Source organism: Calonectris borealis, chromosome 1 (assembly GCF_964195595.1).
Source record: "Calonectris borealis chromosome 1, bCalBor7.hap1.2, whole genome shotgun sequence".
In the NCBI taxonomy this organism is placed as follows: Eukaryota; Metazoa; Chordata; class Aves; order Procellariiformes; family Procellariidae; genus Calonectris; species Calonectris borealis.
Genome location: NC_134312.1, coordinates 33403669 through 33422096, shown reverse-complemented (window position 1 = coordinate 33422096; position 18428 = coordinate 33403669). Strand labels below are relative to the sequence as shown.

The 18428-nt window shown below is 41.0% G+C and overlaps 2 protein-coding genes across 19 annotated transcripts in view; one reads left to right on the top strand and one right to left on the bottom strand.

Annotated features, from left to right (window-relative positions):
- The window catches only part of PPHLN1 (periphilin 1), a 72619-nt gene extending 67829 nt beyond the window's left edge, over window positions 1-4790 (bottom strand). For 13 of the 17 annotated variants that reach the window (XM_075147953.1, XM_075148024.1, XM_075147995.1 and 10 more), the window contains exon 1: window positions 4660-4745. The gene's annotated coding sequence lies outside the window, so the exon portion shown is untranslated. Of the gene's footprint in view, window positions 1-1497; window positions 1554-4659 lie in introns of those variants that run through there. The other 4 variants (XM_075147962.1, XM_075148077.1, XM_075148085.1 and 1 more) reach the window with 3 other exon arrangements.
- A 51-nt stretch (window positions 4791-4841) lies between these two features.
- Window positions 4842-17164, top strand: ZCRB1 (zinc finger CCHC-type and RNA binding motif containing 1). Of its 2 annotated transcripts, XM_075148114.1 has the most exons (9): window positions 4842-4930; window positions 4961-5006; window positions 10122-10209; window positions 10380-10408; window positions 13653-13764; window positions 13846-13953; window positions 14813-14922; window positions 15026-15101; window positions 16475-17164. In XM_075148114.1, exons 3-9 carry the CDS (start codon window positions 10126-10128, stop codon window positions 16604-16606), a joined length of 651 nt encoding a protein of 216 aa, XP_075004215.1. In that variant the 5' UTR covers window positions 4842-4930; window positions 4961-5006; window positions 10122-10125; the 3' UTR covers window positions 16607-17164. The 2 variants fall into 2 exon arrangements, with proteins under 2 accessions (XP_075004215.1, XP_075004207.1); XM_075148106.1 differs by lacking the exons at window positions 4842-4930; window positions 4961-5006 and adding an exon at window positions 5122-5298.
- The last annotated feature ends 1264 nt before the right edge of the window (window positions 17165-18428 follow it).

The window sequence follows — 18428 nt, the reverse complement described above, 5'->3', positions numbered from 1 at the left end:
GTGTGCTCCACGTAACAGTTACCAATTCTGAAACCATTGCTCATATTGCTGTATTTTTTGGTCAGGTGTATCCATCAGAAGCACCTTCCTGGCACTTTCACAGTAACCGCCTCAACTTTTCTTCATTCTCTACTTCAAGGACTTTTGCTAAAGCCTTAAAAATTCATACCAGGGGCTACACATGCATTAACTGTTCTTAGGCTGACCCTGTGCCTTCTCCTTCCCACGTCACTCGCAGGGTGCTCTATCTGCTCTTACACTGTCCCCACAATCCTCTTTTCTTTGTACCTAGAACACTTGTACCTGAATACTTCTGTGTTTTACACGTACCAGGATGGACAGAATTAGCTGAGGCAAGACAAAATCAGTACACTGGAACAGTGTCATGCGCTCTTTCTCAAAACAATTTGCTGCTGGTCCCTCATGCCCAGCCCCTGTCCCGGTATTCCTTCTGTCCATACCCACTCACAGCTGGAGAGCACCTGAGTCTCCTGGAGTGCCCGCTCCCACCCCTGCTCATCTACAGCCCACCCACCTCCCACATGTGCACTGACTTTGGTACCTGATGGCGAGCCTCAGTCAGTGTTTAGACCAACAGCAGATATCAGAAGCTGGATTCAGATAAGGTTTTCAAGTGGGGTTTTTTTGCATTTTGACAAATACAGCAGTGTCCACGCCCTGCTGCCTACAGCAGTTACTGAAATGATTAACTGCACACAATGTTCAAAAAGCAACACATTTCAGATAAATGCCGCTGAAGCCAGGTGCAAACTTTCACATCATGCTGCTCTGTCAGTCAAGCCACCTCCAACATCCCAACGCACATCACTGGCAGCAGGCACCGACATTCACATACCTGCTCAGTTATATTATCAGACAGTAAGGCTGATAAAAACACTCCCATTTTTATCACTGTTGATGGACCTCACTGAAACTAGCAAGAATTATCACCAATATTTTGACAAGACAAAAACACAAGCTGGAAAAAAGGTAGAGCTATACTATCACAAAAGCCAACAGACTGAAGGAAAAAAAAAAACCCACACAATTATATCAGACAAGAAGTAAGTATTAAGGTGGAATAAAAATCTCAGAAGTGAGAATATTTTGCATTTAGAGGAATGAAATAGAGGAATGAAATGAAGAAAATTAATCAGAGAGAATCAACAATCAAGTACATTGCTCAAAATGCTGACAAGGAAAAAAAGTAGGAGGACACCAATTTTATGTAGAAGACTAAACAGACAAATTTTAGCTGGGACCAATGAGATAAAGTAAGGATGCATTTGAAAATACCAGAACGAAAAAAAAAATGTTTAAAGGGAGGAAAATGTATTTCCCAGCATCTTGAGCACATTTCATCTGTTTCTGTAGAAAAAAAAAATTCCATTTCTTAAATGATGTGACCTAACACAGCTTTAATAACAACCATGAAGAGACAAAACTCTTAGGATCAATATGAGAAGATTCAATTAACAAGGATTCAAGAGATCAAACCTCATGTTTACTACGCTGTATTCAGATTCATCTGTTCTCTCAGTACAAAGTTGTTCTAAAACAAAGATAAAAAGAAAATAAATCTATTTTTGTTTCACACCTAACACCATTATCACTCACATTGACTATTTTCTATTAGCATATACAGCAAAGATAGTTGATATTTCTTTAATATCATGACATATAATCAGTTGCTATATTAATTTAAACAACCTCTTCCTATTTTTGATCAGAGGTGACTGTTTTCCCTAAAGCAAGGTCTTCATTTTCTCAAATAAAGACACACCAGCGTACGCAGAAGCCATTCTATTAACGCAGTGCAAGCTGCTCCACTGTGGCCAGGTGTCAAGAATGGCTTTGCTCCGATTATCACAGCACTATGTCTTGCTCTATGCTAGTATAACTGATGTAATACAAAAAGGGTTTCTTCATCAAGCACATTACATGGGTCACTTAAACTTTAGATTTTTTTGTACAACTGGGTTTTCTTTATCAATCATAAACTTCTACTCTTTTTTGCTTTCTAAATAATATATGCTAAAAAAAAGCTGACACATTTGCAAAAGCACTCCAGTATTCTGCAATATTTTGTACACAATTCTTGTCTGTTTACACTTACTTGCGACATCAATTTTCATCACGGCTAGAAATATCTACTTCTCCAGGATCCGTAATTTTCCAGTGTGTGCTATCAACCTTCTGCAGAATTTACATTTTTGTTTCAAAAACATACAGCTTTCTAATCCAGATGGCTACATCTTGCCATATGTGAACGAAGCATAAAACCAATGCTGTACTGTAAATGCAGAGGCAGGCAGCTGCAGTATCTCTGATGCTACTGGGATATATCTGGTTTTATACTGTTACTTTGGCAAACAGCAGATATTGACAAATGTGGGCCAGTTCTGTCCTCCACTTTGGAAAGCTCTCAAAAAAAGCTTCTTTGCTTTTATATGAGTAAGACCTAGGAAAGATGCTTAGAGAATTGTAACTTAATAGAAATATCATGGCCAATTTTGCAATAATTGCTGCTTTGAAGACATAAAGAAAGACAGAAAACACCGCTTTTTCTTCCAACAATTAGAATCTGTATTTGATAGTGCTTCAAAGATATTCCAGTATCTCTTACCTAGACAGGAGGCAATACAGATAAAACTGAGTTTGGGGGAAAAAAAAGTAACTTCCTCCTCCTCCCCCTATACTTGGGACAGGCAGAAAACACTGAATAGACATAGTCCTCTATTGGTAAGATGAAAAAGCGGAAGTGTAAGAGCAGAGGGAAAAATCCACCACAACAGTACATAAAATACTGTGAGGGAGGCTTTGAGAAAAACTAGGGATACAAAGAGAATCCATTTCTTCCTAATAACAAATATTAGGCTATAAGATTTTTCAAAAGCAATTAGAAGCATGACTGCAACAATTCTAGGCATATTCAAGTTAGATACCAAATAACCTGAAGGAAAAGGCTTTCTTCCAATCTTTCCTGACCTGTTCACAATGATTTTGACTTAAGAGAAAGAAAAGGGAAAAAAAAGGGAAAAAAAAGGGGAAAAAGATATTTAAGAAAGCACTGACCACAAAAGTTAAATTAACTCCCACCTCAAAAGGGAAAAAAGTGAGAAATGCATAAGCTGAATAAAATTAACAGCAGCAGCATTCTGATGAGGATTTACAATCCCACTGGTTCAGTTTTCTTACCACATCATTCTAATATATCACTGGGAGGAAGAGAAATGGAGGTAGTGCATTGGGGGTTATATTAATACCATGACTGATGTATTAGCGCTTATCTTTGCCTGAACACCTGCAGTTACCAACGTCCTGTCCTTCATCAGTGTCAATGCTACGAAAATAATGTTCTACCAGGCTCCGATGGGGCTGCTACTCTAGCAATGTCCGTGCAAATACCTGTATGGATCACCGCCTCCACTGTGACTTTCCGTCTTGCAGCACAAACAATTTGACAACAAAATATGTCAGCTCACCATACTGCTGTCCTAACAGGTCGAAACGTCAATGCTTTCAACATCTACGCTTGAAAGTACCAACCAACTCCGAGTATTTCATCCAGGGAAAATCAAAGTATCAAACCCTACTCATTGCTTGCACAGATTCTGTGCGTTTCCACATCTTTTTGTGTATTTCTGACAGAGTCTTTGTCCCCTTGAAGTCCCAGACACTCAGACAAAGAATTATTATAAGACTATGCATGAAAACCTCTAATGCATGGTAAAGAGCCTACTTAAGGAGTATGAGTGACAACAAAGAACCATGGAGAGCATACTTGCAGTGTTTAAATACTAACAAAGACTTTAAATATATTACAGGACACCCTACTGTCAGGCTAAGTGTAAAGATTTATTCTAGTACTTTTAAGGAAATCAGCTAAGTGACACACTTATGTCTTATTTATCCTCTAGAAACATAAAGATATTGATTCTGCACCACCATACCCAGAGAAAGCCTCATTGGAAGTGGTTACAGTGGGATTTATACAGCCTCCAACTAGTTATTAAAGTTTGAAATAACTCCCGTAAGTATGCAGAAGGAGTAGTACGCTTCCCTTCAGAACAAAAACTCAAATTAAACTGGAAATCAAGACCTTCTGTCACGCATGGGTTTTTAAAAGGATTAAAAGACAAGGTTTACAAAAGTCATCCTCGGTGCCGACGCAGCGGCGGCCTGCCCGGAGGAGACTGTCCTTCCACCCCTCCTGTCCCGCCACTTCCATTCACCCCAACTCCCAAGAAGCCCAGGGAAACAAAGCCCCTTCAAGTTCCCTTGAAGCCCCACGACGCAGGCTCCCCGCAGGCGCTGGCAGAGGGAGGCCCGCTCCCGAAGCCCCCCGGGGTGCCGTCTCCCAGGACGGGCCTCACGTCGCTTCAGCGACCACCCGCGCTCGCAGCGCCCGAGCAGCGCGGGGCGCGGCCGGGAGGGAAGGCAGAGCCGCTCCTCTCCCCGCGACGCCAACTGCCTCACAAGGGAGCGAACGGCAAACCGCCGCCGCCAGAGCCCGCCGGCCGAGGGCCACGCGATCGGCTCCGACACCCTGGAGTGTCACATTCACCCCGCGGAAGAGGGAGGCGAGAAAACCGGCTCCGCACCAGCCCCGCGGGCACAGACCGCCGCCCGCGGGCACAGACCGCCGCCGCCGCTCACCCGCCTCCCCCACTCGCTCCCGCGGCGCGGCAGGCAGCTCCCCCGGCTAGCGCCGCACCTCCTCCCGACGCTTCCGGCGCTCCCCAGACGTTGACGGAAACACCCGCCTTCCTTCCACCACCGCCGCCGCCTATTGGCCGCGGGCCGCGCTCGTCGCTGCGCGTCAGCGGAAGAGCGCCGCCGTGCCGGGAGGGCTGTTGGAGCGGCGGCGGCGGCGCGGGAGGGAGGGGTGTGTCCCGTCCCGTCCCGTCCCGTCCCGTCCCGTCCCGTCCCGTCCCGTCCCGTCCCGTCCCGCGGTGTCGAGTCGCACCATGGGCGCCCGCGCGGGCTGAGCCCCGCCGCGACGGGTAGGCCGGGGCGGCTGGGTAGGCCGCTGCGGGGCCGGGGGCCGCGTCCCCCTGAGGGGAATAGGCGCGGGAGCGGGTGCGCGGGTGAGCCCCGGCCCTCTGCCCCTGCCGCGGCTCGGTGGCGGCCGGAGCGAGGGCACCGCGGGGGGCGGGAGCGCTTGTTTACAGCCGGGTTGGCTGCTCCCCTCGCCTCTGGCTTTTGTGGCTGTGGGCGGGGAAGTAGCGGTTTGTCGTCGGGCAGCGGCTGGGGGAGGCTGCATCAGCAGCTGGTCGGGGCCGCGCTGCGGCAGAGGTGATGTTAGGTGCGGTGAAAGTCTTTAATACAACGCGTGGAAGCTTCGAGCGGTCTGTAGTTCTGCCTTAATACTGGTTTGCCCGCCCTGAGCTCTGAAATGGAATTGCCTGTCTCAGCTGGGGTTTTTAGGAGGAAGGGGTGTTCCTCAGTGAGTTACCTGGGTCTGCCCCTCCTGGGTGAAGGTCTGGGTGAGACTAGACGTGACTGAACCAAGCGACTCTTCTCACATCTTGACTACGCTGGAAATACATTTTAAAAGAAACTGCTGTTCAAGTTCTTAATGTATTTCTTGCTGGCAGCCTGGTTGCCCAGTCTTATTGTCCCAAAGTTTTTGTAGTTAAATTAGTACGTAAGAGTAGTTTGATTCAGACCATGGATCCTTTTTGTGTACGTCTTTGGTTTGAAAGGCTTTTGTACTCTTTCCTCTGATAGCATCAACTTTATTTACCTACTTCTGATCCTATTTAATATTTGCCTTGTAATATTTAAGTGACTATGTAGAGATAAAACAGATTCTCCTCTGATAGTTTATTACATGTCCTACATGTGTAGGAAAGAAGTGTAGCAAGTGGTTAATACCCTTGTCTGGGACCAAGGAGAACATGTGTTTGGTTTCCTCCTTTACCACAGAGTTTTGATTACAAGCTTGAACCAAGCTCCTGCCACAACTAATGGTTTGTTGATTTGGGTCTAAACTCTGTTGATACTATTAAATCAGAAATAAAATATAGTGTTTTAAGGATCAAGATAGAAGAACTCCAGTTAGTTGGCCTGAATGAGCATATCTTAGTAACTCACCCACAAATCATTTATACATACCTAATTGATTAAGTCACAAATCTGACCTTGCTGCTGTGCACTTAAAAACAGACAAACAAAAAAGTTTTTGCTTAAGTTGAAATGTCAATGTTAAGTCATGAAAACATCAGTAAAGTCAGACTCCACTTGATGCTTCAGACGAACTATTTTGGTGGTGTCCTTATGTGTTCTGGGACAGAGTAGAAAAGCCAATTACTGAAATCAATCATAGTCTTCTCTTGTGATGTTCTCAACATGAGTGACAGATATGCATTAAGTGTAGTGGATTCGAGCAAAACATACTCTTGTACCCAGTATATTTTGCAGGAGATTTAATCATTACTGACAGATGGCTCTTGTCAAAGAATGGCTTCTTTTAGTACCAGTTGTTGGAAAAGACAAAAAAGATTGAATTCAAGAAGTCATAGTAGTGAGAGACAACCCCATCCTGAAAGTTAATATGTGAAAATGGTGAATGAAGAATGCATTAATATTACAGAGAGGCTATTACATTACTGGGAGTTGTGCTCAACCCCATGGAGATAATGTACAGGCTTCCAGCTGAAGCCTTGAATTTGAGTAACCAGGTAAAACCTTGAAGATCAGGGAAGCCCCATAAAAGCATTCTGTATAAAACAGAAAAGTTTTGATTTGTTGGGAGTATGTAGCAGGGTATAGAAGCCAGGTTGTACATGTGACTCAGGTGAGTCCCCTGCAGAAAGTAGAAAGCTCAGATGGTTTGGGTTGGGGTTTTTTGGGGTTTTTTTTGTTATTGTTTTGTTGTTTTTGGTTTGGTTTGTTTTGTTTTGTTTTTTTGTCAGCCTCTGAAGTGAAAACCTATAAAGCAGAGAGACTGGTGGTCAAGGAGAAAGAATGTGATGAAAATGTTAAGCTTGTATTGGACAGTTCTATGAAGTTAGGAAATTCCTGAAGTAAAAGGAAATTCCTGAAGTCATTCCTGAGCCTTGTAATGATGAGCCTCCAGATAAGATGTATCTTATCTAGAAAGTTAGCTTAAAGCTGGAATTGGCTTTTTTTACTCTCCGGCCCCCCACCAACCTGGAAAACATCAGATCAATAAATGTGAAGCTGGTATGGCAAGTTTGGCATCCATAAATGAAGGGAGGGGGGGAAAAAGCTATTCGTATGGTGGTGGCACTTGGAATGCCCACAGGGCCTTCATGGTGGTTTAAAAAAAAAAAAAAAAGAGGATTAATGGATTTGTTAGGGCAGGTTTAAAATTGACATGTGTGATGTTTTGTTAAGGCTTATGAGGGTGGGAAGAATTGTGCCAGTAGTTGGATCTGAAACTACATTTGTACCACTGTATTCACAACAGATAACCAGAAATCTGCATTTTAACATACTCAAGCTTTTTGAGAGATTGCTTTTGGTAAAGTGTCATGTTTGAACGTTCTGCAGAAGACTTAGTAAGGAGAACAAGGCTTTTAAGTAGATAAGATGAATGTCCCAAATGTCACCATTTTGCAAACCTCTCAGTGCACCTGCTGGCTTAAATAAGATATTTATAAATCATCCCAATGACCCCTTAATATTTAGAACAGAAAGCCCTCCTGCAGGTCTGGGGAAATAATCTTCCCTGGAGTGGCAAATTTGAACCTTTGCCATCTTGAACATGAGCATGGCGATAGCCTTACTGTTACTGTACTTCCTCTTTTATTAAAATTGTGCCTGTCCAGCAAGTCAGACATTAAAAGTAAGAAATCCTGGCATGATAGTCCTAAACAATACGAATTGCTAAGAATATTTGGGTAGTCGGAGCAGCAAGACTGTTTCACTTAAATTTGTCCAGGAGACTAGAAGTTCAACCTCAGCTGCCTGGCAGCCAGCGCTCCAGGGTGCAACTCTCTGCTTGCTTCTGGAAAAAGTAGTGTGCACCTGAAAATGGCAGTTCTGTAGCTTGCATTCATTAATCATTTCCTATCAACTGAGCTATTAGGCCTGCAGTAATCTTCACATGATATATCACCTTCTCTTTGGAGGATTGCACTGTGGTCAGCAAGCTGACTGCTCTCCAGTCATGCCATTCTCACTAGCGTCTCTTCATTAACACGGGGCCTGCTTGGTCTCCTGTTACAAGGTGCTCTAGCTTCTCTTGTCTTTTAGGCAGAGTTAAATTGCTGTCTACAGACACCTGAAGTTCACCTCTGTTGTTTTCTCCTCCACTGTTGCCATATATTAACATTGGCAACATACCCTAATGCAGGACTAAGGTAGCTGTTACCGTATCCTTTGTATCCACCGTACATCTGGATAACTGCACTTCAGGCCATCTATTTGCGTGGCATGTTGCCAAGTCAGTCTGGTTAGGCTTGTCAAGGATACTAATGCCAAGCAGCAAGGAATTTGGGATAATGAACCCCGTCTGCGTAACACCAGATGCAATGTGTGGCCTTTATTGCAAATTCATTCTGTTTTCATTTGCTTAACCTTTATGTTGCCATTTCTGCTCATGCCAAAAAATACAGTCTCTGAACATGGAAGAACTCAAAATTCAATCAGTTGGAAACTGCCACTCAAATGATTTTTGATACAGTAAGCGTATCAAGAAAGAGAAGCAAAACACTTGGATAATCGGTGTCTACTGGGAATGTCGGGTCTTCAGAAGAATGAATCATGAAATGCCAGAAAATAACCACAGCCGGATTAGAGTGCGATATTGGTTACTTTGTTGGCACTTGGCCAAGCAATCTGCTCAAACTCACTACCTGAAAACTCCCCTGAGAAACAGTGTGTACTATGATGGATGTTGATTTCTAATACTTAGTTTCTTTCATCCCTTCATCAGCTTTTGTCTGCATTTTTAAAATGAGTTGGTCTTGCTGGAGAAATGGCTCCTCAGTTAGGAATCGGCTACAGTTGCCAAGAAGCAGGAGTAAGGCTGCAGGAAACTGGATAAGTAGGTAGTAACTGGACTGTGTAGGGAATGTTTTTGCTATTTCTTGTGCCCTCTCATAAGGGTTGTGCTTTATTCTGATCTTAAGTTTTACTCGCTTAGTTCTTGGACCAAGCCATGGCTACAAAATGGATCAGAGGGAAGAAGTGTTTTGCACAGACTTTAGCATCACTTAAAATTTTGGAAAATGTCCAAACATGAGGAAAAACATAGGCTGTTCTTTTTCAAGGTAGTTCAGTTACTCTTTACCTAGTATTGGATGTGTTTATGCAGTTGTAACAAGGTTTTTGAATTGATTCATTGTTTCTAGGCATATTCTTGGCTACTTAGTTTCAAGAGCTTAAAAGAGATTGGAAATGAAAATGGCTTTGAGATTTCCCTGGCTCCTGCCAGTATAGAGCTGCTTAATCAGGAGGCGGAGGGGGAGTGACTCTAAGGGAGATGCTGTCTATGATCAGCTGTGGACACTTGCAGTTCCAGAGCAGTGTAGAGATCTGAACAATAGATACAAGAGGAAATACTTGCTGCTTTCGCAGCTGAGATACATTTTAAAGCTAATGCAGTATCTTTTTCCCTGCAATAATTAGGACTCTGCTTTAGGGAAGCTTCCTTCCCCCCCTTAACTGGATGTGGTTTATTCTATGTTGAATGCAGCTGAACTGAAACTTGTATAAAGAATCAGAACATGCAGCTACTTGAACAAAGGTCATTAATTTCACATATTGGCCAGAATGTTTAGTAAATGGAGATTACGTGTTTCTTTCTGGACCTAAACCTTTCTACACTGCATAAATCAGCAGAAGTTTATTTTAAGTACACTAACTTGTCTGTTTTTTCATGATTTATAAATTGACTCACATACAGCAAAAATATGCTTTGGATCCAGGAGAGGGGGCAGGAATGTGTGTCTTCTGTAGCACATGAAGGCATACACTAATTTAATGTGAAATGATGAAAGGGAAATGAAAGCTGTGCTTTCCCACAACTTTATCATGACCATCTGGGCTAGGTTTGAAAAACAATTTTTTAAAAGTCTTGCAACTGTTTTACAAATGATTGCTCTGTTGAATACAATTTAACTCTTCTCTCTTTCTCCTTTCATCAGAAAAATGAGTGGTGGGTTGGCACCAAGCAAAAGCACGGTGTATGTGTCCAATTTACCCTTTGCTTTGACAAACAACGATCTATACAGGGTAAGTTTTTAAGAGCTGCATTGTGCAGATTAAATTGTTGACAACGATTTTGAGTGTAAATACAATATTGATATGTATCTCTTACTTAGAAAAGTTTATCTTGATAAATTTATTACTAATGAAATGCAATTGTCTATTGTTAAATATTTTTATTTTGTTTTATATTTCAGATATTTTCAAAGTATGGGAAAGTTGTCAAGTAAGTGACCTGATATGGCCTGCTATTTTTGTAGCTTTCATTTTAAATATTTAATGTCTTTGCTTCACTTGTAAGTCTTGTGCTTTTTATAATTTAAGTATGAATGTGGAACTGTATTGAAGTCCTGTTCATTTTTAATAAAGTATAAATTTAATTAACAACTGGAAGTTCTTGCTCTTACACGCATAATGTAAGAATATTTGTGTTGGGGACAGGTTTTCCTAACCACTTCTTAAGAGCAAGTAGAATGTTGTTATATACCAATGGTCTTTTCTCTGAAATAGTTGAAACAATATTATTCTAGTAAGTTCCCCTTCCCCTGCACACCACTGAGACACAGGTGGATAAGTGTAAAAGTGGGAACTTCTACTTATGTGAACTAGATGTCACAATTCCCGCAAACAGTTCCCACAATTGCAATACACAATTCCTCTATTTGTGGTTCTAGAGGGACTTGTGACTGGTTAGTATTATACTTAAGATTGGATGTAAGGCTGCATAGTAACGGCCTTTAATATGCTGGGTGTTCATGAACAGTACTTGTGAGTACCTGCCTCTATGTTCAAATGATAGAAATAAATGCCATAGTACAGAACTTGCTGCTTTGTTTTGTTTCTTTATTTTTCAACTGGTCAGAATAACGAGAATCAAGACTTCAGTTTTCAACTCTACACCAGCAAATATCTACTCTAACTTCTAGTAGCTGCTGTGATAATCTGTGAGATACAGAGCTAAATTCAAAGTTTTTGAAGTCTCAGGACTGTGTTTCAGGTGACAAATGGCAGGAAAAGCCAAACTGCAACTTTAGTAAAACATATTTTTTAAATTGACCGAGAGGAAAACCCTTATGTAGGGCTCTGGCAGACACGCAATGACCAAAACAACTGGGCAGCTAGTGTCTTTATTGTTTCCAGGGCGGGGTGTATGACCTGTTTTACTTGATTGCTGAACCACCAATTTAGAAAAATCCTGAGCAAGGGTTGTAGTAACGCTGGTGTTTAATATCCATTGAGAGGCCTGTTCTCCATAAATTTTACACTTCTGACCTCCCTGCTATCATTTGGTCATGTACCTATACTGTGTGTTTGGGGGTAGGAATCTCCTACTGTCTTGGCTTTTGAACATGTTCAATAGGAGGACGAGAATTGTATGAAGTATTGGCTGTATGATGTATTGCTTATTTTAAAGGTGGTTGTAGCAGCATTCTCTCTTTTATTTTTTTTCCTTTATTAATAGTTTCTAGTGTTTTATTTGCATTTTTTTAACTGTCATAGACAACAGGAATGGTGTTTTCAGATGCCTATGCAGAAGAAATCCTGTGCTGCGTCCTGTGTGAAAGTAACTAATTTAGAACTTGCAATTCTATCTGCGCAGTTGCTGTTTTCCCTCACCTATATATTGTTTTGCAAAAAATTCACTTACGGATACGTAATCTTTCCTGAGATTTTGTCTAGTCATTGCCAGAAGTTAAACCAAATGCAAAGAGTCACAGAATACCATGTGTAAAATACTACCATGATTTTTTTTTTAATTTAGCAAAATTTGTTTCCTGTTCATCCCTTGGCAAGCTGACCTGACTATAAACAGTGCAGATACTGTGGGATTCTACTGGTATTCCCATTTCGCTGTGAAACTGAGGCTAACAAAGATCAGTTTTCCTGTTTGTGACTAGTTATTAATTCCCAACAAAAATCTTTTCAAATATCAGCTTGATTTCCATAAAGTCTTTGTTCAGGGACTTTAAAACACTTTGCAGAAAGCTTTGCGATGTCATCTAGGTCAGCTTTAACTTAACTAAATAAGTTTAATAGACCTTTTTTTGGAAGGGTGTCTTGACGCAGGAAAATCATGCTGACTTTTCTTCCATACCGCATTTCTCACCCCAATATATCCTGACTATTATGAATTGAGCTCAGTTTGTCAGTCAGAAATCAGACTTTCTAGGGCACTAAGAAGTTGCTGACTCTCTGAAGATTTATCACACGTTTCTGTCTATGCTTGTGTTATTAACTGGTACATTCAATATCCCAATTAGAAGTCTGACAGTCATTATTAGGGTTCCGTCGGAACTCTTGGAAGAGTAACTTGGCAAAAGAATTAATAGAACTGTTCTAAACTCAGTTTTATTGTCACTTCAACTCAATGCATTCAATTGGACACATCTTTGTCCATGAGGTTTCGATAGAGCTCTAAGCTCTATCTTTCTGTGCATGTATTTGGGGGAAAATTGAGCTTTCTTTACTGAGCTTTTATTTTATACATTTTTTACTATGTAGGTCATCTGTTACTTACACATGTTCTCTGGTAGGCCTTCTGCATTGAAGCGGGGTTTGTTTGGGTTTTTTTTTTGGAAAAAGGTCCTATTACTTTTTACAATTTTGGTTTGCCTTATGGCTGAACCTTTGTTCTGCCCGTGCTGGAGACAGGGAGGAGTTTATTCCCTACTTTTTAACATATACTTTTATTTTTATGTACATGCAGACTAGCATCCTGTTTCCCACTGTTGATTTTTTTTTTAGGGCTAAATACAATTGACCTTAAGATTGACAGAATTGAGGTTGTGTGGGTGTGTCCCCCTCTCCCCTTCACCTCTTGTCATTCTTTTTCTTTGTTGTTTTTACTGGGTCTAAATCTTTCTTGAATTTCTCAATGTACTACTGGAACTGTTGATTCCAATGTTAGACTGAAGATTTAATTTGTATGTCATGTAAAATAATACATGCGTCCATGACCTGCTTGGATTCCAGTTGGAGATATTTGTAGAACAATACTGCATATACTTATCATTTCCTATCATGAACCTGTTTAGCTGGTTAGTCCTACAGAAACATAAAATTCTCAGTTTGGATGCAGTTCAATACACTGTGTTTTTCAGCAATGATAGCAATCGTCAAGATTACTCCTGAATTTTAATTTTACTTCCAATATGTGTAGCTCCTTCCAGTTAGGTTGTCTGCAAATCTGAAGCGTATGTTCTCTGTTCTTCAAGTCATCCAAGGGAATAAAGAATGATACTGGACCCAGAAAGACTCCACATACTTTTTAAAATCATCTCTGCTCTACCTGTAAGCATATCGCCTGGTTAGCTGTTCCTTTGAATTTCTGTTTAATGAGCCTTTCTATTGTTAAATATACTTTATTTCCTTTTTGCTGTATAACAAAGCTAAGATCCCCCTGACATCTTTAAGGAAAAATATCTCTGAAGTAATTTTAGTGTATCAATAATGTGGTTATATGTTTTCAGAGTTACTATTATGAAAGACAAAGACACCAGGAAGAGCAAAGGAGTTGCCTTTATTTTGTTTTTGGATAAAGAATCTGCACAAAACTGTTCTCGGGCACTTAATAACAAACAGGTAAATTGTGGAAAGTTGTTTTGGTAGGAGGGTTGGGTTTACAGCCCCAAAATATTTACCTGTTTTTCCAATTTGCTGTAGTTGTTTGGAAGAGTAATAAAAGCAAGTATTGCCATTGATAATGGAAGAGCAGCAGAATTCATTCGCAGGCGTAACTACTTTGATAAGTCTAAGTGTTACGAATGTGGGGTGAGTAAAACCAAAAATGAACTACTATATTCCAGCTTTTTTCTTCAGTTTGGCTATTGCTGATCCTGCCCGTGGTGTTAAAATAATTTTTTCTGTTGATACTATCAACTTGCATAGCAGTTGTACCATTTTCAAGAATTATAATATCCCTTTTGTCTTTTATTTGGGATTTTGGGGGTGGGGGAAAATATGTGCTTATAATCGCTGCTTAACATGCTGATGAGCAGACAAAGATGAGATTCAGTATAAAGCTGTATGAGAAGGAAAACCTCCTAATCTTTGCTTCAAAATACCTGCTTTTGCTATATCTTTGGAAGTTCATGATATAGTTGGCAGTAAAATAAATATTGGAAAGAACTAGTTTTACACAGAATAAGTGTGTTTTAAATTTTAGGCAATTCCTCACTTTTCCTTAATATAATAACATAGGAGATTGAAATTTGGATAGTATTTAACATGAAATACAAACTTGATTTATATTCATAACACTTTTGAGAGCAAAAATGTTGACTCACTCCTATTTCTTAAACTGTTAATGCTGAGGTTTATATCTTGTCTTGAACATAAACTGTGCTGTAGTGTATTCAGCTATTGCAGCAGCCAAAGAAAATCTACTTCGCTCATAGCTTGTTCTCAATTTGCAGTTAAACATGCATATCGCCACTAATCTCTTCGTTTCCATGGCAAGCTTATAGAGAAGAGTTTGTCTTCTGTGTGCTAATTCAGCATTCCATTTATCCTACTAATTGCTTCCATTTTTTTCCCGGTGAACTGTCTTACATTAGCTTTCCTTACAATATGTTTCAACATATAGTTGTTTGTAATGGTTTCTGTTAAGCAGTATTTCTTTTTCTCCAAGGAAGCAGGACACTTAAGTTATGCTTGTCCTAAAAATATGCTAGGAGAGCGGGAGCCACCAAAAAAAAAAGAAAAGAAGAAGAGAAAGAAAACAGTTGAGCCAGAAGAAATGTATGTATATTTATTTACATGTTAATACTTCTTTTAGGCAGCTTTTTCATACTGAACACTTAAAATAAAGATCTATGTATTTTTCTGTCTCTGCACAATGAAGTGAGGAGGAAGAAGAAAGTGAAGAGGAAGGAGAAGACCCTGCTCTTGATAGCCTCAGCCAAGCCATAGCTTTTCAGGTACAAATTGAAGCATTGTGTATTTATTATTTATTATTATTAAAGTGCAACTCTACTTCCTTTTTTTAGTTGCTTTTCAAAAGCTCTGAGATACACCCGTAAGTCTGTCTGCTCTGTAGCACTCAGGGCACTCTTTCCTGACAGTAGTTGGTGACTATAGTTGTTTTTTTCATATTGCAGGCATGTTTAGTCATCTTTTTCTTTTTCTTTCTTTTTTTTTCTTTTCTTTTTTTAACTGTTTCACTATTGCTGTGTTTATGCATTGCAATTCTTTCTTTCCTTCAAGCTCCTTTGCTGCTGTCATCTCTGCTGTGATGCTCTATTAGGTTTCTGGTCCACAAATCCCTCTTTACTCTGTTAACTGAGCAGCCAGAAAAAGAGTCATGTATAAATGACCAGGTGCATCCTCTGCTCTCACTCACTAGAATATCCCTGAACAACATCTATTTCTGGAGCACTTCCTTTGCTTAATACAGTCCATTGCGGTCTCTAATAGACCTCTTCTCTGAAAACATACTTAATGCATTTTTTGTTCTGTAGATAGTAATCCAGCTGTCAGGCTATCTATCTTCTTTAATACTTCTTTACAGGCTTTTGTTTCACTGCACAGAGCAAGTTTAAATTTCGTTGCTCCCTAGTCCTCAGCTGTCCCCCGTGTGCCCCTATCCCCCAAAAAAAAACCCTCAGAGTTCCTGAGATAACTTTGTCCTGAATATGACTGTAACGACTGCAAAACTTTTACATGATGTAGTCTAAAAAAATTATGCAAATATGCACAATTATCCCCCACATACACCCCAGAGAACTCCACAATTGGAAGTAAAGCCTATCGATGTAAACAAGCCAGGAAACATTCCCATTTCTCTCACCATCCAAAGATTTTAACTGGGATAGCGTGTTTCCCAGTAAAAATAGGAAGCATCTATTTAAACCTTTAGCTGCATAACCTTTAAATCCCTGAAGACGTTACTTTCCTGAATGAATGACTGCAAAAGACAACAGATAGAGGACTTGTTAGTGGAACAAAGCTGATTCAATAATGTCAATTTAAAACGCGATGCATTCTTTGCTTCAGATCTAAGCTGCTCTATAGTTCTGTAAGTTTGCCAGGTGCAGAGTTCCTCTCTTTGAAAATAGAGGGTACTCCATGTGGCCTGCATCAGTGCAGAAGACTTACTGTTTTCATGTGAGAACTACTTTCAGAAATGTTTTCTAGTGCATTTATTGCATAGTTTATCTGGAAATGGAGATAAACCCTTTGAATTCTTTAACTTATTAAATAATTCAATGCATATTAATAATTAGCATTATTATTTGTAATGCATCTTAATTTTTCTTAATCCTAGCTAAAACTTTTCCTTTTTTCATTGTAGCAAGCCAAAATTGAGGAAGAGCAACAAAGATGGACGCAGACTGCAGGGGAACCTTCAATTTCAGATGATTCAAAACGTCCACGGATTAAGAAAAGTGCTTATTTCAGTGATGAGGAAGAACTTAGTGATTGAAATAGTACTGGTTTATATGCATATATAATATATATAGTGTACATTTTGTAAAGTGCTACAACGTTATCAGTAACACAGGTTTGTCTTGGTGTCGAAGACACTTACTGTGAAAATCATGTTGTAGTTCTACCCTGCTCCTCAAACCTCCTGGTTTTTTGATCTCTCTCTCTCTCTCTCTCTCTCTCTCAAAACTTCACCCTTCAAGGCAGCTTCTCAAGAAAACTATGTGTTTCTACACTTAAATCCAGAAAAATATCTGGCAGAATGCTTCTTGCAGTTAGTATCTAGACATAAACCCTGGCAGTGAAATCTTTCATAAGAGAATTTCCTAAGATTTTTTTCCTAAGAGGAGTTCCTTTTAGGATCACTATTAGCACCACTGATGCTTTATGTATTGGTCTGTTTATTGCCTGTTTGGAAGCAGTGCTTTAGTAGTACTTTAGCAGTATATGAATCTTGAACTAGTTCCTCTGCATAGGGTTGAATTTCAGCCTTAAGCATTGTACTAGTCTTTTAACTCTTCATGCAGTAATATAATAAATTTATAAGTCTCATAAACTTGGTCTGTGAAATCATTTTAGGCTAAACAATACATCCGTCTGTTTTCTAAAAGGGTATTAAGATGTTGATCTTCTGTCTTATGCTTGGTTTTAGTAACTCTTCGCTGGGTAAAAAACTGGCTGGACGGCCGAGCCCAGAGAGTTGTGGTGAACGGAGTGAAATCCAGTTGGCGGCCGGTCACGAGCGGTGTTCCCCAGGGCTCAGTACTGGGGCCAGTCCTGTTCAATATCTTTATCAACGATCTGGATGAGGGGATCGAGTGCTCCCTCAGTAAGTTTGCAGATGACACCAAGTTGGGCGGGAGTGTTGGTCCCCTCGAGGGTAGGAAAGCTCTGCAGAGGGACCTGGACAGGCTGGATCGATGGGCCGAGGCCAACTGTATGAGGTTCAACAAGGCCAAGTGCCGGGTCCTGCACTTCGGCCACAACAACCCCAGGCAACGCTACAGGCTTGGGGAAGAGTGGCTGGAAAGCTGCCCAGAGGAAAAGGACCTGGGGGTGCTGGTTGACAGCTGGCTGAACATGAGCCGGCAGTGTGCCCAGGTGGCCAAGAAGGCCAACAGCATCCTGGCCTGTATCAGAAATAGTGTGGCCAGCAGGAGCAGGGAGGTGATCGTGCCCCTGTACTCGGCACTGGTGAGGCCGCACCTCGAATCCTGTGTTCAGTTTTGGGCCCCTCACTACAAGAAGGACATGGAGGTGCTAGAGCGTGTCCAGAGAAGGGCAACGAAGCTGGTGAAGGGCCTGGAGCACAAGTCTTATGAGGAGCGGCTGAGGGAACTGCGGTTATTTAGTCTGGAGAAGAGGAGGCTGAGGGGAGACCTCATCGCGCTCTACAACTACCTGAAAGGAGGTTGTAGCGAGGTGGGTGTTGGTCTCTTCTCCCAAGTAACCAGCGATAGGACGAGAGGAAATGGCCTCAAGTTGCGCCAAGGGAGGTTTAGACTGGACATTAGGAGAAATTTCTTTACTGAAAGAGTGGTCAGGCCTTGGAAGAGGCTGCCCAGGGAAGTGGTTGAGTCACCATCCCTGGAGGTATTTAAAAGACGTGTAGATGAGGCGCCTAGGGACATGGTTTAGTGGGCATGGTGGTGTTGGGTTGACGGTTGGACTCAATGATCTTAGAAGTCTTTTCCAACCTTAATGATTCTATGATTCTATGATTCTAACTTGCTGTACATTTTACAGTATTACATAGCCTATATACAATATAGGCTTCGTAGGAGATGCAAGTTAAAAGTTATGTGGTGATTAGTTCAGTC